At 45.1% G+C, this 24,013-nt stretch overlaps 1 protein-coding gene across 1 annotated transcript in view; it reads right to left on the reverse strand.

The window, feature by feature from the left end:
* VPS37B (VPS37B subunit of ESCRT-I) overlaps window positions 1–24,013 on the reverse strand; it is a 40,004-nt gene that overhangs the window by 4,512 nt on the left and 11,479 nt on the right. Inside the window, exons 2-3 of the mRNA XM_040416175.1 lie at window positions 5,814–5,985; window positions 4,386–4,468 (exon numbers count right to left, since the gene is read on the reverse strand). Of these exons, the coding sequence (XP_040272109.1) occupies window positions 4,386–4,468; window positions 5,814–5,985 (255 nt within the window). The remainder of the gene's footprint in view (window positions 1–4,385; window positions 4,469–5,813; window positions 5,986–24,013) is intronic.

Raw genomic sequence — 24,013 nt, forward strand, 5'->3', positions numbered from 1 at the left:
CGTTCCGTGCATTGGGGACCGCAACATCCGTGCAGTGGGCCGGACCCATTCAACTTGAATGGGTCCGTGTCAGACATGTCATTTTTTTGCGGTGCGGAACAATGGAAAGAAACACCACGGAAGCACTCCGTAGTGCTTCCGGTGTTCCGTGACTCCATTCCGCATTTAAGTGAATGGGTCCGCATCCGTGATACCCAATAGCTTATACACATGACTGTGCCATTTTTTGCAGTCCGCAGATTGCGAATCCGCAAACAGATGCCGCCCGTGAGCCTTCTGCAATTTGTGGAACGGAACAGGAGGCCCATTATAGAAATGCCTATTCTTGTCCGCAAAACGCACAAGAATAGGACAGGACTCATAATTTTTGTGGGGCACAGAATGGTGCAACGGATGCGAACAGCCCACAGAGTGCTGTCCGCATCTTTTGCGGACCCATTGAAATGAATGGTTCCGTATACGGAATCAAAATAAGCCCCAAGGATGAGGAAAACCTACCTGACAAAGATTATCATAAATCTCCACAACTCCTTCCCATCTAACCCAAAATCTGCCAGTCATTAGCAGTGTAAATGCTCTTGGGGTGAAAAATATTCAGCATTTGTTTCATGCAATTTAACACTAACCTGTCACTTTTGGTCGTGCTTTCAAACTACAGGAAAGCAATTTTTCCTATAGTGTGCAAGCAGGACCACCGCTGCTGGATTGCAGGGTGGTCATAACCATGGAAACGAGCAGTGTATCATGGGATAGAAAAATTAATCCAGCCAGCAAAGGAAGCAATATGGATAATAAAAATGCATTAGTAAGTGCATTGTATTAACTTCCTCTACTATAATAAATGCTATTTGCTGAAGTGAGATAACCTTTAACCCCTTAAGGACCCTGCGCCGTACATGTACGGCGCAAGGTGCGCTTGGTAACGATCGCGGGGGAATCGGGGCACCATAGCTGCTGTTACCGGCAGACAGCCATGCCGGGTAAGGGCAACATGGTGCTGCACCGCCCCCCTAAAGCTCCATGATTGGCCGGTCAATGAACATCGAACTGGTCAGCACCGATTTCCTCTGAGGTGTGGCAGGGGACACTAGTGTTTGGCGTCCCCTGCCAGCGCTGTGATTAGCTGGAACACCACTCCAGCCAATGGAAGCGCTATAGCTGCACAGGAAAGGGCAGAACCTCCCTGCATGCAGCGAGTCTAGGTGGTGACTGCATGCAGAGAGGTTCTGTGCTGCTTTTAGCTTGCTGGGACTTGTGGTGCACACCACTGCGCTTTTACCCTTTGCTGCTGAAAAAAAGAAGAACATAATTGCTACACTGATTTAAAAAATATTTTTCTATTTGCAGCTGTTCCAGATCCCTAAACCACTCCACCACATTTTTTTGTGTGAAAAAAAAAGACCTGCAGTTAGTGGTAGTTAGTTTAAAATTTATATATGTAAGTTAGTGTCAGTTTAGATTTTTGCACGAACGCACCATCTGTGTGCATTTTGCAGAGCACTTTAGTGAATTTTTATACTACAGTTACATGATCTGCGTGCGTGCTGCAGAGCACCGATCAGTAGAGTGCTCATTTACAGCTGCACATTTGATTTTATTTTATTTTTTTTGTGTGAAAAAAGACCTGCAGTTAGTGGTAGTTCGTTTGAAATTTATATACAGTCAGGTCCAAAGATATTGGGACCGACACAATTCAAAGATTTTTGGCTCTATACACCACCACAATGGATTTGAAATTAAACAAACAAGATGTGCTTAAGGCTACTTTCACACTAGCGTTCAGAGCGGATCCGCTCATATAATGCAGACTTGGGATCTGTTCAGAACGGATCCGTCTGCATTATATTGTAGAAAAAATTCTAAGTGTGAAAGTAGCTTCAGACGGATCCGTCCAGACTTTACATTGAAAGTCAATGGGGACGAAACCATTTGAAAATTGAGCCATATTGTGTCATCTTCAAACGGATCCGTCCCCATTGACTTACATTGTAAGTCTGGACGGACCCGCTTGCCTCCGCACAGCCAAGCGGACACCCGCTTGCTGAGCGTCCAAGTGTCCGCTTGCAGAGCGGAGCGGAGGCTGAACGCTGCCAGACTGATGCATTCTGAGCAGATCCGCATCCACTCAGAATGCATTAGGGCAGTACGGATGCATTCGGGGCCGCTTGTGAGCCCCTTCAAACGCAGCTCACAAGCGGAGCCCCGAACGCTAGTGTGAAAGTAGCCTTAGCTGCAAACTGTCAGCTTTAATTTGAGGGTATTTACAACCAAATTAGGTGAACGGTGTAGGAATTACAGCAGTTTGCATATGTGCCTCCCACTTGTTAAGGGACCAAAAGTAATGCACATAATCATAAAATCAAACTTTCACTTAATACTTGGTTACAAATCCTTTGCAGTCAATTACAGCCTGAAGTCTGGAACGCATAGACATCACCAGACGCTGGGTTTCATCCCTGGTGATGCTCTGCCGGGCCTCTACTGTAACTGTCTTCAGTTCCTGCTTGTTCTTGGTTGGGGCATTTTCCCTTCAGTTTTGTCTTCAGCAAATGAAATGCATAATCAATCGGATTCAGGTCAGGTGACTGACTTGCATAACATTCCACTTCTTTCCCTTAAAAAACTCTTTGGTTGCTTTTGCAGTATGCTTTGGGTCATTGTCCATCTGCACTGTGAAGCGCCGTCCAATGAGTTCTGAAGCATTTGGCTGAATAGGAGCAGATAAGGCTACTTTCACACTTGCGTTCAGTGCTGACCGCGGCATATGAGGGGTTAATCCACCAACATCGGTGTTATCACCGATGCAGGTGGATGCAGCAGGGGTCCGGATCAGTGTTGCTGATCGCAGCACTGTACCGCACATGGGGGTGGGTAGGAAGGACCGCAGGACGAGAATGCTAGTCCTGGGGTACAAAGTATCGGCCATTTAAGACAAGCATTCCTTGGTCCTTAAGGGGTTAAATCTCTTTTCACTTTGAGTTTAGGAGTCCAGTGGGGTACTACTCAGTGATTGGAAACCTTCCTCATACGAGTGAGCAGAGGTAGGCCTGTTTCACATTGCCGGCAGGTTGTTCCGGCATAGAATGCAGGGAATTGGCCGGACAAAAAATGCTGTGCTGAGCGGTATTTGTCCGGCTGTTTCTCTGCATATTTTCTGGATCACCACTTGACCCCATTAAAGTTAATGGGGCTGGACAGCATTCCCGCATTACCAGATCTGACAGCCGGAACAGCCTGGCGGATAGGCAAACGCAAGTGTGAAACAAGCCTTAACTGTCAATCACTGTGGTCATGGGACCACCCACATGACTGCTAAGCAGAGAATGAAAAGAGATTTAGGTGAATAAAATACAAGTTTTACTGAATCTTTTCCCAGAATTCTGTACATCCTTCTGCTCAATGCCTGCAGACTGGACTGCATTTTTGTAGTGACAGGTTCCCTTTAATGGGAGTCTGTAATCAGGAAATTGACAGTCAAAGGAGATCTCTGGTCCTATAATTAACATTTTCCTCCATCTGTTCAGAGTACCCCAAACACTGCATATTTTTGCCCCATATACTGTATTCCTCGTCCTATGAGGCACACTTTTCCCCCTCCAAAGTGGGGGGGAAAGGTCAGTGTGTCATATGGGGCAAATACTAAATGAGCGCTTCCATTATGGAACTGCCCAGTGCGTCTTATGGGCAGGTGCGTCTTATAGTGTGAAAAATACCTGTTTTTCGTGTCTGCCCTTTCTTTCCTCGGTTCTCAGTAATCACTGCATCCTGGTAGGATGTTTACATGGCTTACATCCCCTCTTCATCAGCTTCTTGCTGTGTTTAACAAAACCCAGCATTTGCTCTGTGATGTTTGACAGGGCTTTCTCTGCCTTACTAACATGGAGAGGGGAGATGTAGGTGGTCGCAAAAACTGCAGATGTAGCAATGTGGCCTGAGGAGAAACAATATAGAGCAAAACATGCAGGAAGTTCTGTCATCCTGCCACGATACAGTGACATGAAAAACAGGTACATGGGGCAAAAATATGAAGTGCTTGGAGTTAGAGGAACATTGTTCTGTTACTCCACAAAGGACATTTAGCACTGGTGGTGTTTTCGGCCAGCCCTCCAACACTGAATGGAGCAGCAGCAACCACTGCTCTATTCAAACACGCACATGCAGTGAGGAGGAACAGGGTCTAGGACTGCTGTCCTGGCTATTGCTGGGGGTTCCTGTGGTCAGACAGGTGTTATCCCTTTGTGAGATAACTTCTTTTAAATGACAATGACGTGTTAGCATTCCCTCTGTCAATAGGGTCTACCTAACATCATGAGCCTCAGTTACAGAGTAGAGTAACATGGATATCAGACACAGATATTCTGCATAAAATGGCCGATAGAAGTTACCTCGGTCTCTTCCTCAATCTTCGCTCCTTCAGCCTGTAGAAGTGCTAATAATGTTTCCAGTGATGCATTAACAGACTGCTGATCTGGAATAAAGAAATAGTACAACTCAATCAGGACCTGTAGAACAGTATGTAGAAAAAGGACAGTGTGGGGACATTACTGGCCGAAAGGGGGGGCACAGGGAGACATTACTAGCCATAGGGGGGAGGGGGGGCACTAGAGGACAGTATGGGGGGAAATTACTACTGTGGAGGCAGTGGGGGAGTAATTACTATGTGTCGGGAAATTACTATATGGGGGCAGAGTGGGAGAAAATTACTACATGAGGGCAGTGAGGGGGGAAGTTACTACTGTGTGTGTGGCGGGGCGGAATTAGTATGTGTGGACAGTGTGTGTGTGTGTAATACTATGTGAGGGCAGTGGGAATTAAAGGGGTTATCCCATCTTAGACAATGGGGGCATATACATCGTCTCATAGGTGTGGGTCCCACCTCTGAGACCCGCACCTACAAGGAGAACAGAGCCGGGAAGAGTTGTGGCTGGAGGACCCCGGGTTTCCCGGATTCCGTCCACTACCAGACGCAGCTCCCCGCCTCTCCCATTGAAGAGGAGTGCACCGCGCATGCGCGGCCACCGCTCCCATTCATTTCTATGGGGCCATCGGAACTAGCCGAGCCAGCGCTCTGCTATTTTCGGCGGCTGCATAGAAATGAATGGAGTGCGGCTGCGCATGTGCAGTGCGCCCTCCTCAACTTTCTCCACCCCGTTCTCCTTGTAGGTGTGGGACCCGCACCTATCAGACAATGGCCCCCATTGGCTAAGATGGGATAACCCCTTTAATCTAAGGTTTTATTATTATTACTGGGGGCACTCTAGGTGGCATTTATAATTGCTGTAGACACTATAGGGACATTATTCCTAGTGCGGTCACTATTTTTTCAGCAGTATAGTACCTGGGGCATTGGGGAGCACCACAGGCACAGTGTTGGGAATGGCAGCAGGATGACACTGTGGGACACCAAGATGGGGAGGTTGATGGAAAAATTAAAAAATCTAACGTGTCTAATAAGCTCTGTAGAGACGAAATGCAGCTGAAAGACTGTCATGGAGGTCTGGGTCAAATGGAGGAGAAGAGGAAAGAGAAGGTCTACTTGACAGGAGATGTCACTGGATGTAAGAGGTATGTGGTGTTGTATTCGCCTATATGCAGTGCTGGCCCATTACCGTGACCTGCGTCTCATCTTCTCCAATTCTTTTTGATATTTTTATTATAATTATATATATTTTTTATTTAGCGACTAAAAATAAAAATTTGGCTCCTAAATTTTTCAGTTTAGGAGCCAATGGCTCCTGTTTATTTGTTTTAGTCTGAAGCACTGCTCTTCCTCACTGACAACAGATAACAGACAAAATAATGGGAAATTTTACCCAGCTTGGTAGTCTTTAACTGGTGTGATTCCATAAGCGTATGCAGTTCCTGGTATTTCTGGGTGAGAGTGGCTTTTAGGTTGTCCAGCTTAGGCTGGTAAAGCAGGTTCGCTTCTGCTAAGCTCCTGTTCCCAGCAAGCGTCATTTCCTTGTTCAGCTGCACGTTCTGGACCTGCGGAGAGATAAATGGTGACAATGAGAAGGCAGAGTAATGGAGGTGTATATACACACACCGGTTACAGACCAAGGGTCTCAGGGATAATCTATGTAATATCCAGTCCTCGGGAACCAGCCCTGTTGCTTGAAGACCAGAATCACAAAATAAGTGAGCGAATCTAACTTTTCTTCTACGCAGAGGTCACAATCCCGCTTGTACAGGTGGCGTCACAGATCTCTGTACAAGCAGTTTTACGCTTTGTGAAGTCTTGTGTATTGCTATACATGAGATGTTCCCTGCACTGAGGAGAACTCTGACTGAAAGAGATACGCCTACCATCAGCTGTAAGGAACTTGTAGTCACTAACCCCTCAAGATGAAATTGTGCAACTACAGGTGAAACTCGAAAAATTAGAATATTGTGCAAAGTTCATTTATTTCAGTAATGCAACTTAAAAGGTGAAACTAACATATGAGAGACTCATTACATGCAAAGCGAGATATTTCAAGCCTTTATTTGTTATAATTTAGATGATTATGGCTTACAGCTTATGAAACCCCAAAGTCACAATTTTGAGGTACCCTTTGCTCAGGGGGTATGGATTAATTAGCTGACTACAGTGTGACCCTTTGAGCCTAGAATATTGAACCTTTTCACAAAATTTGAATTTTAAGTTGCATTTCTAATTTTTCGAGTTTCACCTGTATATTCCATTTACATGCGGGGAATGTATCGAGGGGGAGCATGGCTGTGCAATATAGCTGAGATCCAGCCGCAATGACAAGGACCAAGAGATCTCCAACCCTGGTCATTTAGCCCCTCAGATTCTGCAGTCAACCTTTGTGTCCTCCAATCTGACCCCCACAGCAAAATCTCAGGGTTATGATTGGCTGCTGTGTCAGCAGGCCTGCCATAGCAAACTGCCTGCACCAGGACTTCGTCCAGCAGCTGCGAATAACCTTCACAGCCGTGGTTTTATTCTAACCCATTCCTGATTCCGAGTGACATGACCAGGATGACGGCTGGTAGCCTGTAACAGGGAATTGCTGGTAACAGGCTTCCTATAGAAAGTAGTTTCAGTGTTATCCATGTTGGTACTGCCAGTCAAACATAAATCCAAAAAAGACTGGGTTTGCTGAACGGTGCGATAATTGAATCTTAAATTAGGCTTGTCATTTAGACGTGATACGAATTTGGACTTATCCAACGACACCCCCCTCCTAATGAGGAGTGTTGACGATGCATCTCCATGCCAGTATGGGTCTCCACAATTTTTTGAGCTACTATACCTCCACATTATCTTGGAATAATCCTTTAAAGAGTTAAAGGGGTTGCCTTATCCAGGAATTCTTTTCTTTCAGTAAAAGTGGTAGAAAGTAACACAACTTAATGTATGGCCACCTTAAAGGGGTATTCCAGAATTTTGTTATCGATGAGCCATCTGATCGGCAGGGATCCAACACTCACACATCAGCTGTTTCAGTGTAGCTTGAGCACAGTAATACACAGCTCTGTCCATTATGTAGTGCAGGGATGCTCAACATCCAGCTGTTTTAAAACTACAACTCCCACCATGCCCTGCTGGAAGGAAACGGTAACTCCAGCACTGTCCCCATTAAACTTCAATGGGAGCAACTCTGCAGTAACCAGCACTGTCCACTACACAATAGACGGAGCTATCTTTTTCCAGGCAACAACTTCTGGTGATACATTGAAAAAGCTGATCAGCAGGGTGCAGGGTATTGGACCCCCACTGATCAGATACTGATGGCCCAATCCTAAGAACAGGCCATCAATAATAAAATCCTGGGATACCCCCTTTAAGAATCTGATTCCATCTTGTCATTTCAAGCAAGTGACGAAAGTTTTGGATCCACACAAGACCACACAGCCTGGCATTGGCAAGCGGCAGCCTAAAAAAAAAAAAAAATTACATGGTTTAACCCTTTCAGGACCAAGCCATTTTTCACCTTTCTGCCCAGGCCATTTTTAGCAAATCAGACATGTGTCACTTTATGTCGTAATAACTTTAAAATACTTTTACTTATCCAGGCCATTCTGAGAATGTTTTCTCGTCACATGTTGTACTTCATGACAGTGGTAAAACTGAAAAATTTCAGTTTTATTTATAAAAACAAATACCAAATTTATAAAAAAAAAAAATTTGCAAATTTAAATTTCTCTACTTTTAGAATAGATAGTAACTCCCAAAATAGTTACTACTTTACATTCCCCATATGTCTACTTCATGTTTGGATAATTTTGTGAATGCCATTTTATTTTTTGGTGACGTTAGAAGGCTTAGAAGCAAATCTTTAAATTTTTCAGAAAACCCACTTTTTAAAAGACCAGTTCAGGTCTGAAGTCACTTTGTGAGGCTTACATAGAAATACAATAGAAACCACCCAAAAAATGACCCCATTTCAGAAACTATCCCCCTCAGGGTATTCAAAACTGATTTTACAAACTTTGTTAAACCTTTAGGTGGTCCACAAGAATTAAATGGAAAATGGAGATGAAATTTCATAATTTCACTTTTTTGCAGATTTTCCATTTCAATAAAAAAAATTCCCACTAACAAAGCAAGGGTTAACAGCCAAACAAAACTCTATTTATTGCCCCGATTTTGTAGTTTACAAAAACACCCCATATGTAGTTGTAAACTGCTGTACGGGCACACGGCAGGGCACAGAAGGAAAGGAACGCCATATGGTTTTTGGAAGGCAGATTTCACTGGGATAATTTTAAGCTGCCATGTCACATTTGAAGACCCCCTGATGTATCCCTAAAGTAGAAACTCCCCAAAAAATGACCCCATTTTGGAAACTACGGGATAAGGTGGCAGTTTTGTTAGTACTATTTTAGGGTACATATGATTTTTGGTTTCTCTATATTACACTTTTTGTGAGGCAAGGTAACCAAAGGCACAGGTTAGGCTACTTTCACACCTGCGTTTAGGTCGGATCCGTCTGGTATGTGCCCAGACGGATCCGCACCTATAATGCAAACGCTTAGGGCTCTTTCACACCTGCGTTCTTGTCTTCCGGCATAGAGTTCCGTCGTCGGGGCTCTATGCCGGAAGAATCCTGATCAGGATTATCCTAATGCATTCTGAATGGAGAGAAATCCGTTCAGGATGCATCAGGATGTCTTCAGTTCCGGAACGGAACGTTTTTTGGCCGGAGAAAATACCGCAGCATGCTGCGCTTTTTGCTCCGGCCAAAAATCCGGAACACTTGCCGCAAGGCCGGATCCGGAATTAATGCCCATTGAAAGGCATTGATCCGAATCCGGCCTTAAGCTAAACGTCGTTTCGGCGCATTGCCGGAGCCGACATTTAGCTTTTTCAGAGTGGTTACCATGGCTGCCGGGACGCTAAAGTCCTGACAGCCATGGTAAGTGTAGTGGGGAGCGGGGGAGCAGTGTACTTACCGTCCGTGCGGCTCCCCGGGCGCTTCAGAGTGACGTCAGGGCGCCCCAAGCGCATGGATCATGTGATCACATGGATCACGTCATCCATGCGCATGGGGCGTTCTGACGTCATTCTGGAGCGCCCCGGGAGCCGCACGGACTGTAAGTATACCGCTCCCCCGCTCCCCGCTCCTACTATGGCAACCAGGACTTTAATAGCGTCCTGGGTGCCATAGTAACACTGAACGCATTTGGAAGACGGTTCCGTCTTCAAATGCTTTCAGTACACTTGCGTTTTTCCGGATCCGGCGTGTAATTCCGGCAAGTGGAGTACACGCCGGATCCGGACAACGCAAGTGTGAAAGAGGCCTTAGATCCGTTCAGAACGGATCCGTTTGCATTACCATGAACAAAAAAAACAAAACAAAAAAAATAATTTTTTATTTATTTTTTTTGTTCATGATAATGCAAACGGATCCGTTTTGACTTTACATTGAAAGTCAATGGGAGACGGATCCGTTTGAAAATTGAGCCATACTGTGTCAACTTCAAACGGATCCGTCCCCATTGACTTACATTGTAAGTCTGGACGGATCCGTTTGCCTCCGCACGGCCAGGCGGACACCTGAACGCTGCAAGCTGCGTTCAGGTGTCCGCCTGCTGAGCGGAGCGGAGGACAAACTGAGCCAAACTGATGGATTCTGAGCGGATCTGCATCCATTCAGAATGCATTAGGGCTGGACGGATCCGTTCGGGGCCGCTTGTGAGCCCCTTCAAACGGAACTCACAAGCGGAGCCCCGAACGCTAGTGTGAAAGTAGCCTTAGATCATGTGCTATTTCTATAGAGCAGGTTGTTAGACGCAGCGATACCCAATATGTATCCTTTTTATGTTTTACACAACAGCAGCAGTTTTGAATAAAAAAAAAAAAAAAAAATCATGTTAGTGTCTCCATAGTCTGAGCGCCCTAGTTTTTATATTTTTTGGGCGATTGTCTTAGGTAGGGGCTCATTTTTTTGCGGAATGAGATATGATTGGTACTATTTTGCAGTATGATTGGTACCATTTTGGGGTGCGTATGACTTTGATCACTTGGTATTACACTTTTTGTAATTTATGGTGACCAAAAAAAAATGGGTTTTCGCCCCTTTTTTTTTTTACTGTGTTCACCTGAGGGGTTAGGTCATGTGATATTTTTAGAGCAGGTAGTTACGGACGTGGCAATACCCAATATGTATACTTTCTTTTTATTTATGCAAGTTTTACACAATATTTTTGAACCAAAAAAAATAAAAAAAATATTTTAGTGTCTCCATAGTCTGAGAGCCATAGTTTTTTCAGTTTTTGGGCAATTCTCTTAGGTAGGGTATCATTTTTGCGGGATGAGATGACAATTTGATTGGTACTATTTTGGGGTGCATGACTTTTTGATCGCTTGCTATTACACTTTTTGTGATGTAAGGTGACAAAAAAAAAAACTTTCACCCGTGGGGTTAGGTCATGTAGTATTTCTATAGACCAGGATGTTATGGAAGCGGCGATAACTAATATTTCTATTTTTTTGGGAAACAAAAAAATATATAAAAACTAGATTTTTTTTTTTAGCCTTTTTGATCGCTTGATGTTGCACTTTTAGTACAGTTTATTTTATTTTTTTGACGGTGTTCACCTGAGGGGTTAGGTCATGTCATTTTTTTATAGAACTGGTCGGTACAGATGCGGCGATAATTAATATGTCTACTTATTTTTATTCCTATTTTTTACCATTTTTTTTACTTTACTTTGGGAAAAAGGACGCTTTTTACTTTAAACTTTAATTTTGTTTTTAAAACTTTATTTTTTTAACTTTTTTTGTTCACTTTATCTTTTGTCCCACTTTTGGGGGTCTGATCCCCTTTACAATGCATTACAATACTTCTGTATTGTGATGCATTGGCTGTAAGTGTATTACACACTAACACACTTACAGCTCCCTGCCTGTTAGATCCAGGGGGCTGGATCTCACAGGCTGTCACGGAACCGGAAGGTAGCCACGATGCCCAAGGAAGGCATCGGTCTGCCTTCCCTGCCATCGGGTCCCCGTCACAGCAGTGCGGGGATCCAATGGACACCCTGCACATGTCTGAAGTCCACATGTGCAAAGGTCAGAGCTGACCATGGCCGTGCAGAGGTTAATGCGCTGGCATCTGTGATTTCACCAATGCCGGCACATACAGCAGGGGTCCGGGCTTCAGAGACTACCGGACTCCGGCCGCAGCTCCTGCACCCACCCGATAATCGTGCCGTACATGTACGGCGCTGGGTGTTAAGTCACGTCCGGTTGCGCCGTACATACGGCACTGGGCCTAAAGAGGTTAAAGAGGACCTGTCACCTCTCCTGACATGCCTGTTTAATAGCTTTATGCATTCCCCATGTAATAATTCTGGAGCATCTATTCTTATGGCTCTATGTTGTGCCATTCCTTTATTATTTCTACTAGAAGTTATAAATGAATTGCTAGCAGTCTGCAGTAAGGGTACAGAGGGTGGTAACCAGTTGGGGGTGTGTACCTGCACAGTCTGACACTGACTGTGGATAGAGGGAGTCTGTGCAGGTACACCCCCCCCCCCCAAACTGGTTACCACCTCTCTGTACCCTTACTGCAGACTGCTAGCAATTCATTCATAACTTCTAGTAGAAATAATAAAGGAATGACACAACATACAGCCATTGAGAATAGATGCTCCAGAATTGTTATGACATGGGGAATGCATGAAGCTATTAAAACAGACATATCAGGAGAAGTGACAGGTCCTCTTTAAGGTGAGCAAACACAGATGAACGCTGGCTGAAGTTGCTGACCATCTAATGATGTTGGGGGGGAAAGGCTCAAGTGTGTGCTCGATTGCAACATGCCCGATCTTTTGTTGTCAAGGATGCCAAGGGTTAGGAGAGGGTTCTGTCAGAAGCTTACTTCACTCGCCCTACACAGACCTGGCTGAGCTCCACATGTATGAGAGGGACTGGAAGGAACAGCTTTAGTTTTCAGTATAGCCGAAATACAGTTCTATTGAACCCCCTGATGAATCATTTATATTTTCCAAGAGTTTCCCTTTTAGGTAATTGTCAATATAAATGGACACATAGGCCCCACTGTATGGAGGAGAGGACAAAACAGTATCCTGTTTGCCATCAGAAATCCTCCTGATGGAAATCTTGGGCAGACAATGCAGACTCAGTGTGAATGAGGCCCTACAAGACTCTTCTCTCATATGATGCAAAATGCTGGAGACAGCACAGACCTCTACAGACACAAGTACCAAAGGTGAGCTGCAGCCAGCCTGTGCTCTCAGATGGCGCCGTCCGATAACTGCTACCAGGACAGGGTGCACATTGTTATTTCATGAACGCTCTCCAGCTTCTCCACACCACATACACTCAGAATATGAAAACATTATTATTCCGAGATAAGCTGAGGCGCAGTAATTAGCTTCTGTTTTTATTGGAGGCAGTCCATGTGAAGATACCAGCAGAGAATCGCCCACCCCATTTAATCTATTCTTCCAAACCAGACTATACTACTGCCATTTACTGCCCCTGCAGATGGTGTTCCGTACACAATAGGGCTAATTCAGACGGGCGTAATGAAAGTACATAAGGGCCTGAAATCCCGGCCTGACTGCTGATTTAATAACCTCAACTTATAATATCACATATGGCTATGATGCTGCAAGTTCGGATCATGAGATCTGTGGTTTTGCCAAAAAACTGCATCCATAATACAGACCCAAAAATAAGCATGTGCTCCATCTTTCTGAATGAAGTCTAATGCCCGTTCCACACTGGCTATTCCTTGGTCTGGCAGGCTGTTCCCCTGCTGGATCTACAGTGAATGGGGCTAGGCTGACTTCCGGCAACTCACGGGTGTACACTGCAGTACAGAACCGGCAGGCGGTGCCCCTGCCAGAACTAGTAAACACCTAAGGCTGTATTCACATGCTGCAGCAGTTTCTTAGCTCTTAGCAAGCCTTGCATTCTACATTCATGGCAATCTAAACCATAAAAGTTGTAATCAGTAATAAAATATTTAATAAAAATAAAAAAAATGCAGGTTTTCAGTGTGAAATTAAAGGGGTTGTCCAAGTTAAAAGGGGTTATCCCATGACTAACGTAAAAATTGAAAATCAGATATCATAATACAGGACAACCTCTTTCTAAGGGCTCATGCACACGACAGTATTTTGCGTTCAGTATACTGGCCGTTTTTTTTTAGTTCAGTATGCGTAACATATACTGAACCATTCATTTCAATGGTTCAGCAAAAAATACTGAAGTGTCTCCGTGTGCATTCCGTTTCAGTATTTCCGTACCGTGAAAAGATAGAACATGTCCTATTCTTGTCCGCAAATCACGGTGCTTGGCTCCATTCAAGTCAGTCAATGGGTCCGCAAAAAAAACGGAACACATACAAAAATGCATCCGTATGTCTTTCGTATCCGTTCCGTTTTTTGCTGAACCATCTATTGAAAATATTATGCCCAGCCCAATTTTTTCTATGCAATTACTGTATACTGTATATGGCATACGGAAAAATGGAAAGGAAACAAAACGGATCCGTAAAAAACGGACCGCAAAACACTGAAAAAGCCATACTGTCGTGTGCATGAGCCCTAACAAAGCTAGAACCAGCCCTGTACCTATAGCTAACTGTCAGTCCTAGCCTGTATCAGGACGGGGGGGGAATCGCAGCCTGTCTGTCTCATGACCAAAGGAAGCTATAGATGCGGACATTATAGGTGCATATGTTGCACCCACATGTCGGTTTCTAATACCTTTGTTTCAGCTTCAACTGGCAGGATTTTTCAAATGAAAACAAACCTTAATTGCAACACAACCTTTGCAGTTTATTTAATCACATGCAGAAAATGCAAACTGCAATATGTAGGTTGCACCACTAATGCCATCAAAACCAGAATACGTAGGCATATTTCCGATATGCCCCACCATGGCAGCCGCAATATATCTGCAGCTAGTCTGCATTTTGCGGTCTGCCATGGTAGTGACACATCAGATCTAGTGGTACAGGGTATAGAAAGGGTTTTTTTGCCAAAAAGAGGAGGGGATTACAAAAAAAACAAAACTATTAAATAGAGAATCCTTTTGGATTTTCGCACTGAACACGCGGCAACCTGATGGTCTGAACAGACGTCTAGACCTAATCTTGCAACAATAAATCCATCATGTTATTGATCCTGCACTTCACAGCCTGCCCTCAAAAAGCTAAAAAAAACTCTCTCCTTTAATTTTGTTTCCCACAGCCAGTACATATATTGTGCACTTTGTATAGGCTTTTTTGTTCATTGTGTTGTTTTTTTTCCTCTCTTTCTCATGAGAAGTCTTGTTCATAGGTGTAGCATGCTTTGGAGGTTGTCTGCAGTCATGTGACTAATCAGTGAAAACAGGTGCAGTCCCTCTATAAACATTGCCACTTTTTAATGTTGTATTGTGTGATGAGTAAGGGTGCGAATTGTCTTCAGTGGCCCAAAACGCGTAGACAACGACTTTGTAACTGTCTGGATGTGATTTTACCGCAAGCAAAATAAATTTTCCTTTACCGAAGTGGAGCTGGATTTTCTTGAACCATATTGCAACACTTCAGTTTTGTCCAAATTCATTGTTAATGGGGACAAAAGTGCACCAGAATGCAAGCAGCATTTTTGTGTGCAGCATGGGAAACTGAAGCCGAATCAGGCACCAAAAACCATGCAAGTCAATGGTGCCGGATCCGTTTATCATTGGACACCGTTTCTTCATTTGATATAATACAACCAAATCTGTTCTGAACGGATACAGCAGGTTGTATTACCAACAGAAACGTTTTGCGATCCCCCTGCTGGACCTCAAAACCGTATAGCAAAAACGCTTATGTAAAAGTAGCCTTAGGCCTCATGCACACGACCGTGGTGTGTTTTGCGGTCCGCAAATCGCGGATCCGCAAAACATGGATGGCCATTTGCGGAACGGCACGGACAGCCTTCAATATAAAATGCCTATTCTTGTCCGCAAAGCATGGACAAGTTATATATTTTTTGCGGGGCCACGGAACGGTGCAACGGATGCGGACAGCACAGAGTGCTGTCCGTATCTTTTGCGGCCCCATTGAAGTGAATGGGTCCGCATCCGAGCCGCCAAAACAACGGCCGTGTGCACGAGGCCTTAAAATGCAAAAAAGGTACTAGTTGCACAATACACAATGTATTACATGTTTCTAGTGGCTGCACCTACTTCTGGCATTAATCCCTGAACCTTAGGAGCTTACAGATGATAAAAAATAAAATGCAGAATGTTACACGTAAGCACTGGAAAAAAAGTGCAAGCAATGCCTGGACAGCAAGACACCCTGCACTCGGTGGACACAGTAATTATATATACAGTGCCTTGGGGTTTTTTCTGTTTTGCTGCACAACCTGGAATTAAAGTGTATTTTAATTTAGATTTCATATAATCAACCTGAAAAGGTAGTCTAAAGTGGTATGCCTGTCTCTCACATCAGTGTTTGGTCAGTGATTTCCATCAGTGATTTTGAGCTAAAACCAGGTGCGGCTCTAAACACAGAACAGGTGCAGATCTTTACCTTATGTCTATGGAGGTTCCAATCCTGGTTTTAGCTCACAATCACTGATGGAAATCACCAACCAAACACGGACGTGTGAATGAGGCTTTAAAGTGGAATTAAGAGAAATATAAAGTGCGTGTGTATTCACCCTCTTTTTAGAATTCAAGTAAAAGAATTTTCCAAGACTTTAAGGCTACATGCACACGACCGTATGTGTTTTGCGGTCCGCCCACAAAAACGGATGCCACCCATTTTTTTTTTGCGGATCCATTGTAAGAATGCCTAAAACAGAGAAGAATAGGACATGCACTATTTTTTTTTGCGGGGCTACGGAATGGACATACTGATGCGGACATGAAATGAGTGGGTCCGCATCCCATTCTAAAAAAAAAAAAGCACGAAGAGACACAGAAACAAACAACGTTCAGGTGCATGTAGCCCAATACTGATGACCTATACTCTGCATAGGTTATCAGTATCTGTTGGGGGGGGGGGGGTCGTCGATACCCGGAACCCCTGTCGATGAGCTGTTTGAGATGGCACTGGTACTCCTACTTGCTCACCAAGCACAGTGCCGTACATTGTATAGCGGCTGTGCTTGGTAACGCAGGTCAGACCCATTCACTTCTATGGGGCTCAGGTCACATGACAGATGAACGTGTCGTCACTGGCCTAGGGAAAGCTGAGAGAAGGCCGCAGCGCTACTGCAAGGGCCAATACCTTCTCAAACAGCTGATGGCAGGGGTCCTGGGGGCCGGACCCCCACCATTCAGATACTGATGGCCTATCCTGAGGATAGGTCATCAGTATCAAAATCCTGGAAAATCCCTTTGTACAACCGTACAGCCAGTACAAACTGATGACCTATCCTCAGAATAGGTGATCAATATATGATTGATGGAGGTCTGACTCCTGGCACCCCCGCTGATCAGCCACTTGTAGCGGCAGCGCAGTGCAAATGAAAGTGCTCATCCCATTCAAGAGTCTTCAACACTACTAAGCAAGTAACATGAAGACCAAGGAGCTCTCCAGACAAGCAAACTTAAGACAAAGATGTGGAAAAGTATTGATCAGGATTTGGTTACAAAAATCCCACAGAGCACCATTAAATACATCATTTTTCTGCTGGATTCTGCCATGGACCTGCTCACAGCTTAGTTCCCTGAAATGGAGATCCACAGGATGGGGCTTTATCAAAGAGTGCTCAGAAAAGAAATCACTGGAATTAACAAAAAAAAAAAATTGAAGTTTTTGGAGGAGTTCACCAAACAGCAAATGGCAGACTCCATAAACAAGTGGAAGAAGGTGCTCTGGTCAAAAAAGAGACCAAGACTCAAGCTTTGGCCAACATAGGTCATGCTGGGTTTGTGCCATCAGCACAAGAAACCTGGTGGTGGCAGCATCATGCTGTGGGATTACAGTTCATAGGCACGAACTGGAAAACTGGGGAAGATTGATGATGGTAAATACAGGGCAATTCTTTAGAAAAACCTGTATAAGGGTAAAAGCACAATACACTGCAATCCTAAGGTATTGCCATCACCTTCTGAAAACTGAGGGTTCAACCATCAAGACCAACAAGGATTCCAAGAATAAAGGACACAGTAAGGCCCCTTTCACACAAGCGAGTATTCCGCGCGGATGCGGGAGGTGAACGCATTGCACCCACACTGAATACCGACCCATTTATTTCTATGGGGCTGTTCACATGAGCGGTGATTTTCACGCATCACTTATGCGTTGCGTGAAAATCGCAGCATGTTCTATATTCTGCGTTTTTCACGCAACGCAGGCCCCATAGAAGTGAATAGGGTTGCGTGAAAATCGCAAGCATCCGCAAGCAAGTGCGGATGCGGTGCGATTTTCACACACGGTTGCTAGGAGACGATCGGGATGGAGACCCCATCATTATTATTTTCCCTTAGAACATGGTTATAAGGGAAAATAATAGCATTCTGAATACAGAATGCAAAGTAAAATAGCACTGGAGGGGTTAAAAAAAAAATTAAAAATAATTTAACTCACCTTAATCCACTTGCTCGCGTAGCCCGGCATCTCCTTGTGTCTCCTTTGTTGAAGGACCTGTGGTGAGCATTAATTATAGTTCAAGGACCTGTGATGACGTCACTCCGGTCATCACATGGTACGTCACATGATCTTTTACCATGGTGATTCACCATGGTAAAAGATCATGTGACGTACCATGTGATGACCGGAGTGACGTCATCACAGGTCCTTGAACTATAATTAATGCTCACCACAGGTCCTTCAACAAAGGAGACACAAGGAGATGCCGAGCTACGCGAGCAAGTGGATAAAGGCGAGTTAAATAATTTTTTTATTTTTTTTTAACCCCTCCAGTGCTATTTTACTTTGCATTCTGTATTCAGAATGCTATTATTTTCCCTTATAACCATGTTATAAGGGAAAATAATACAAGCCACAGAACACCGATCCCAAGCCCGAACTTCTGTGAAGAAGTTCGGGTTTGGGTACCAAACACGCACGATTTTTCTCACGCGAGTGCAAAACGCATTACAATGTTTTGCACTCGTGCGGGAAAAATCGCGAGTGTTCCCGCAACGCACCCGCAACGCCCGTGTGAAAGAGGCCTAATGGGTTGTCCTATGATGCCTTTGGAGATACATGGATAAAAAGGGAAAATTGTTTTAATTAGCTGGAGGGAATCCGATCTCCACAAAATCTGGCAGAATAAAAGTTCATATTCACACTACTCCAGACAGACTCCATTCAAATGCAAGTCCACACGTAGCAACCACTGTACAGCCGAAAACCACACCAGCATTGATTTGTAAAGCTAGTTTAAGTCTGCACTGCTGTTAAACGTCCCAATCTCTCCTACATCACAATATATAGTGTGGGAAATGCTGGCCCCAGCACAAACCTGATATGTTTTCATCCTGTCCATAAGTTATACTTGGCATAAAAACACCCGTACAACAAAATAGTCTCACAGACATTAAAATAGTCGCAAAAATGCCCTGACTATTTTTATGCCAGACGACCTTAATAAATGACCCCCAATAAGTGCTGTGGTAATTACACCCATCTCGGACCACACTGAGAATGTTTCACGCAGAAAACATGCTCGCCTGAAGCTGGCCTCAGGGTTATTTTCACCAGAAGTAATGATGGCAAGATAATGTAAAGCTTCCTCATCGGTGGGAGGTTGTGGGACTAAAAAACAGGAAATTCAAGCCTATTCCAACCCTCTAAATAGCACATTGGTCACCAAGAAACAAACCACATCAGTACTGTGGTAAAAGTCCAGCACGGGAGGCCAAAAAAAAAAAAAAACCTTCTTGGTACTAAGGCTTCTCAAAAGTTATCTCCAGAAGTCCCATAGAAATGAATGAAGCAGCGGCGCGCTTCTCCGACCAGCCGCTTTGACCATTTCAGGGGGACTAGATAGGGTATGGTGTCCCCGTTCCTCTGATTGGTGGGGGACCCAGCAGTAGGACCCCCACTGATCTCATAGTTGTACCCTATCCTATGTATAGGGTATAACTGTCTATTACCAGAAGACCCCTGTAAAGCAGTTGGCCACCTATATAGCATTTTAGGTCTCCTTATTGTATGCTCTTGAATGGTGCCATGGTATAAATTATAGGGATCGACTGATATTCAGGATTTTGAACGTTATCGGTATCGGCATCTATTTTGCCAATATATCGATAACGTATGGGGAACACAGAACGCGCTGCTGTCAGCGCTCTCCGTGTTCCCTCAGCAGCACCGGGGAGAAGGAAGCAGTGTCTCTCCCCCCCCCCCCCCCCCCCCCTGTGCTGCTGCTGCCAATGAGAGGACAGAAGATAGAAGATAGGGGAGGGGCTGTGGCCACCGCTCCACCAATGAAGATAAGCCTTTCATTAATTCATATACAGGAGGCGGGAGCTGGCTGCAGAATCACATAGCCGGCTCCCGACCTCTATGAGCTGTAGCTGTGGTCCGCGGTAGTTAACCCCTCAGGTGCCGCGGATCGCAGCTACCGCTCATAGGAGGTCGGGAGCAGGCTATGTGATTCTGCAGCCAGCTCCCACCTCCTGTATATGAATGATTGAGAGACTTATCTTCATTGGTGGCGCAGTGCACCCCCCCCCCCAGTATTAATCATCGGTGGCGCAGTGCGCCCCCATCCCAATAGTAAAAACATTGGTGGCGCAGTGCGCCCCCCAGTATTAATCATTGGTGGCGCAGTGCGCCCCCCACCCCAATCCTAATAGTAAAAACGTTGGTGGCGCAGTGCGCCCCCCACCCCCATCCCAATCCTAATAGTAAAAACGTTGGTGGCGCAGTGCGCCCCCCACCCCCATCCCAATCCTAATAGTAAAAACGTTGGTGGCGCAGGGCGCCCCCCCCCCCCCAGTATTAATCATTGGTGGCAGTGGCCACAGGATCCCCTCTCCCCTGCTCCTCCGATCGGAGCCCCAGCTGTGTAATCCTGGGGCTCCGATCGGTTACCATGGCAGCCAGGACGCTACTGAAGCCCTGGCTGCCATGTTTAGCTCCATGCTGCTGTGTGCACAAAGCACAGAGCAGCAGGGACAGTGTGAGATCCTATTCACCCTGATAGAGATCTATCAGGGTGAATAGGACAAGGGTTCTAGTCCCTAAGGGGGCTAAAAGTTAGTAAAAAAAAAAAAAAAAAAAAAAATAAAAAAAAAAAACACAAAAATATTAAGTATAAATGAAAAAGATTTACAAAAAATAAATAAATACACATTAACAATAAACATATTAATTTTCAGCAGATTTGTGTAGGAATTTTTTTTCTTTCTCAAAAATGAAAATTCCCAGAATATCGGTATAAATTATCGGCTATCGGCCTGAAAGTTCACAAATTATCGGTATCGGCCCTAAAAAAAATCAATATCGGTCGATCCCTAATAAATTACCTTTCTTTCTGCTTTGCCGTTGGTTTGTGGTCGCATCCTCACCTGTAAACAGTGGCTGTGCTGTTCGCGGTACATTCATATGACGTCATCCAGTGGGGGGCTCACTTCACCCTGCCATCCATTCAGCAGTGCACGCTCCCGGACTTCACTTCAATGTGCTGCGCAGTCTCCGGAGGAAGCGTTCTGCAGACGCCTCATCTTCTCCTGCTCCGTTTCTTCATATATGCAGGCTCCAGTCCTGTCTAAGGGCTCATTCCCACAACTGTATGAATGGGTCCGCATCCGTTCCGTAATTTTGTGGAAAGGGTGCGGACCGCCACAGCACACCATGTGTCATCCGCACTTCCGTTCCGTGGCCACTCAAAGATAAAACATGTCCTGTTCTTGTCCGCAATTGCAGACAAGAATAGGCATTTCTATAATGGGCTGCCAGTTCCGTTCCGCAAATTGCGAAACGAACACAGGTGGCATCCGTGTTTTGCGGACCGCAAAACATGGTGCAGTCAATGTGTCCTAAACTTTAAATACAGGTACATCCTGGCAGCAGGATGGAGTTAAGAGAGAGCATCCTTTATTGCAGTGGTGGTGAACCTATGGCACGGGTGCCAGAGGTGGCACTTAGACTATTTCCAGGGAGTGGGTGCCCACAGAGAGGGCTCTATGATGTACCAATATGCCCTAGACTTTTCTTGCCCTTCATCAGCGCAGGGCGCACTATGAACGGCACAGGCAGCGCACTGAATGTAGGCAGGATATTATAGCTAAATGATATACTAGATTGGACTGTAGTATTCAGGGTAAATTGCAGAATTGGCGCTTTGCAATAAATAAGTGGGTTTTGGGTTGCTGTTTGGGCACTCGGTCTGTAAAAGATTTGCCATCACTACTTTATGGGGAGTTGGTGCAGAGAAAACTAGGACTGGAGCCTGCATATATGAAGAAGACTGCGCATGTGCAGAACGCTTCCTCCTGCACTTGCGCAGTACAAATGATGATGCTTGATGGGACAGGAGCAAGTGGATGTGGATGACACTGAGTCTGCGCAGTAAAATGAAGACCGGGAGCACGCCACGCGCTGCTGAATGGATGGGTGAAGCACGCCTCCCACTGGATGACTTCATATGAGCGTGCCGCGAACAGCACAGCCACTGTTTAAGGCAGAAGATGCGACCACAACAGCAAGGTTAATTTATACAGCGGAAACATTAAGGAGAAGGCAGACCCCCTTAAAGCTTCTCAGAAATTAATTTTCATTCTGAGCTAGTTCCAGGAAGTATTGCCTATGGGACCAAGTACAATGTAAATTATCTTCCTACAGGGAAAACAAGGCATGAGCCCGACTGAAACCAATTGATGGAAGCACTTTGATTTCTATGCATGCCGGAAGTCCATGGACAGACAAGCACTGCTTCCAACACTTTGAGAAATACATTTTTGTGAGAAAAAAAATAAATAAAAATTGGACGACATTTAAAAGAGGCTATCTTGGAAAAGATAATGACATCCTCAGGATAGGTCATAATTATCACATCAGCGTCCCATCACCCCCATTGATTTGCTGTTTCAGGGAGCCGATGTGCTCACTGCAGCTCTGGTGAGTGATGCAGGCTCCCGTCAGCTTTCCAAGGACAGCGCCGTTCATCTTATACTGGCAGAGCTTGGTACTGCGGCTCAGCCCATACATGAATGGGACTGAGCTGGAACTAGGCCATGTGACCCATGTACAGTGATGGCCTAGTTACAGGCCGCGGCGCTCAAGACCTCCTCTAACAACTGATCAGCGGGGGTCCCAAGTGTCACACCCCCGCAGATCTGAAACTGAGGATGAGTCATAAATATCTTTTCCTGGATAACCCCTTTAAAGAGTACCACTTGGATAATGATGGCCTATCCTCAGCATAGCTCATCAATACCAGATTGGCAGGGATTAGTCTGACTCCCAGAACCCCTGCTGATCAACTGCTCCAGGCAGCCACCATTGCAGACAGTATACAGTGGACAGAGCTGGAAGCAAAAACTTCCATCCAGTGTGATCCAGGGACACAGTGTCTCCACTCCTATGCAAGTGAATGGGAGCTAAGCTGCAGATTATCAGCGTCAGACACTACACAGCACAATCCGTCCACTGTATAGTCTCAAGTGCCGGAAGCTGCCTGAAAAAGCTGATCGCTGGAAGGGCACGGTGTAGGATCCCTGCCAATCTGATGGCCTATCGTGAGGATAGGCCATCAATATCTAAGTCCCAGAAAACCCCTAAAATGCCTCCCCACATGTCCAGGCCTCTGACAGAGGTTATACTTACCTGGTTCCCCAGCCCCCATGTCGCTTCTGACGCCAGCACGGTCACCACATCAACATGTCGCACGGATCAAAACATCCAGCCCTGGGGGGAAAGGGGGTTTGGGGGACTTAGCCAATAGCAGGCTTTGTCGCTGCCTGCTATTGGCTGCTCCCCCACCCCCCCCCCACCCTTACACTTTCATCCACGAGTCGGGAAGACGAAGCGACGGCCGTCAGAAGCGAGACAGGTGCTGGGGAGCCAGCTAAGTATAACCTATGTCAGGGGCCTGGGCATATAGGAAGGCATTTTAAGGGTTGGATAACCTCTTTAAGGGTTAGGTTCACACGTGACTAGTTGCAGATTTGCCATATCTGATTTTTGTGCTGGGAGTCTCCAGCAAAGTGAATGAGTTTTTAGCAACTCTCAGAGCAGAAATTGACCCGTGCTGTGAATATTAAATCCGCAGCATGTCAATTTATGCTTCATGCACACAACCATATCTTGTATCCGTATTCCCATTCATTTCTATGGACAGCAAAGACGGACAGCACAAGAATGTCCACATCTGCAAGTCTGTTCCGCAAATTACAGAACACGTCTTATTCTCGGCCGTACTGCAGACGAGAATAATTATTTCTAACAATGGGAGTGAGAAAAATGCGACAAGCACTCGGAAGGTGTCCGTATTTTGGGCATGAGGCCTTGTACTGTAGATTTCATCCTTTCCAATACAAAGAATGAAATCTGCGCCTAAGCTGCAGCATTTTAGCAACAAAAGCCGTGACACAAAATGCACCAAATGTTTTTTTCTCTGCACATTACAAAAAGAATACTGCAAA

This window comes from Bufo bufo, chromosome 2, assembly GCF_905171765.1.
Source record: "Bufo bufo chromosome 2, aBufBuf1.1, whole genome shotgun sequence".
NCBI lineage: Eukaryota > Metazoa > Chordata > Amphibia > Anura > Bufonidae > Bufo > Bufo bufo.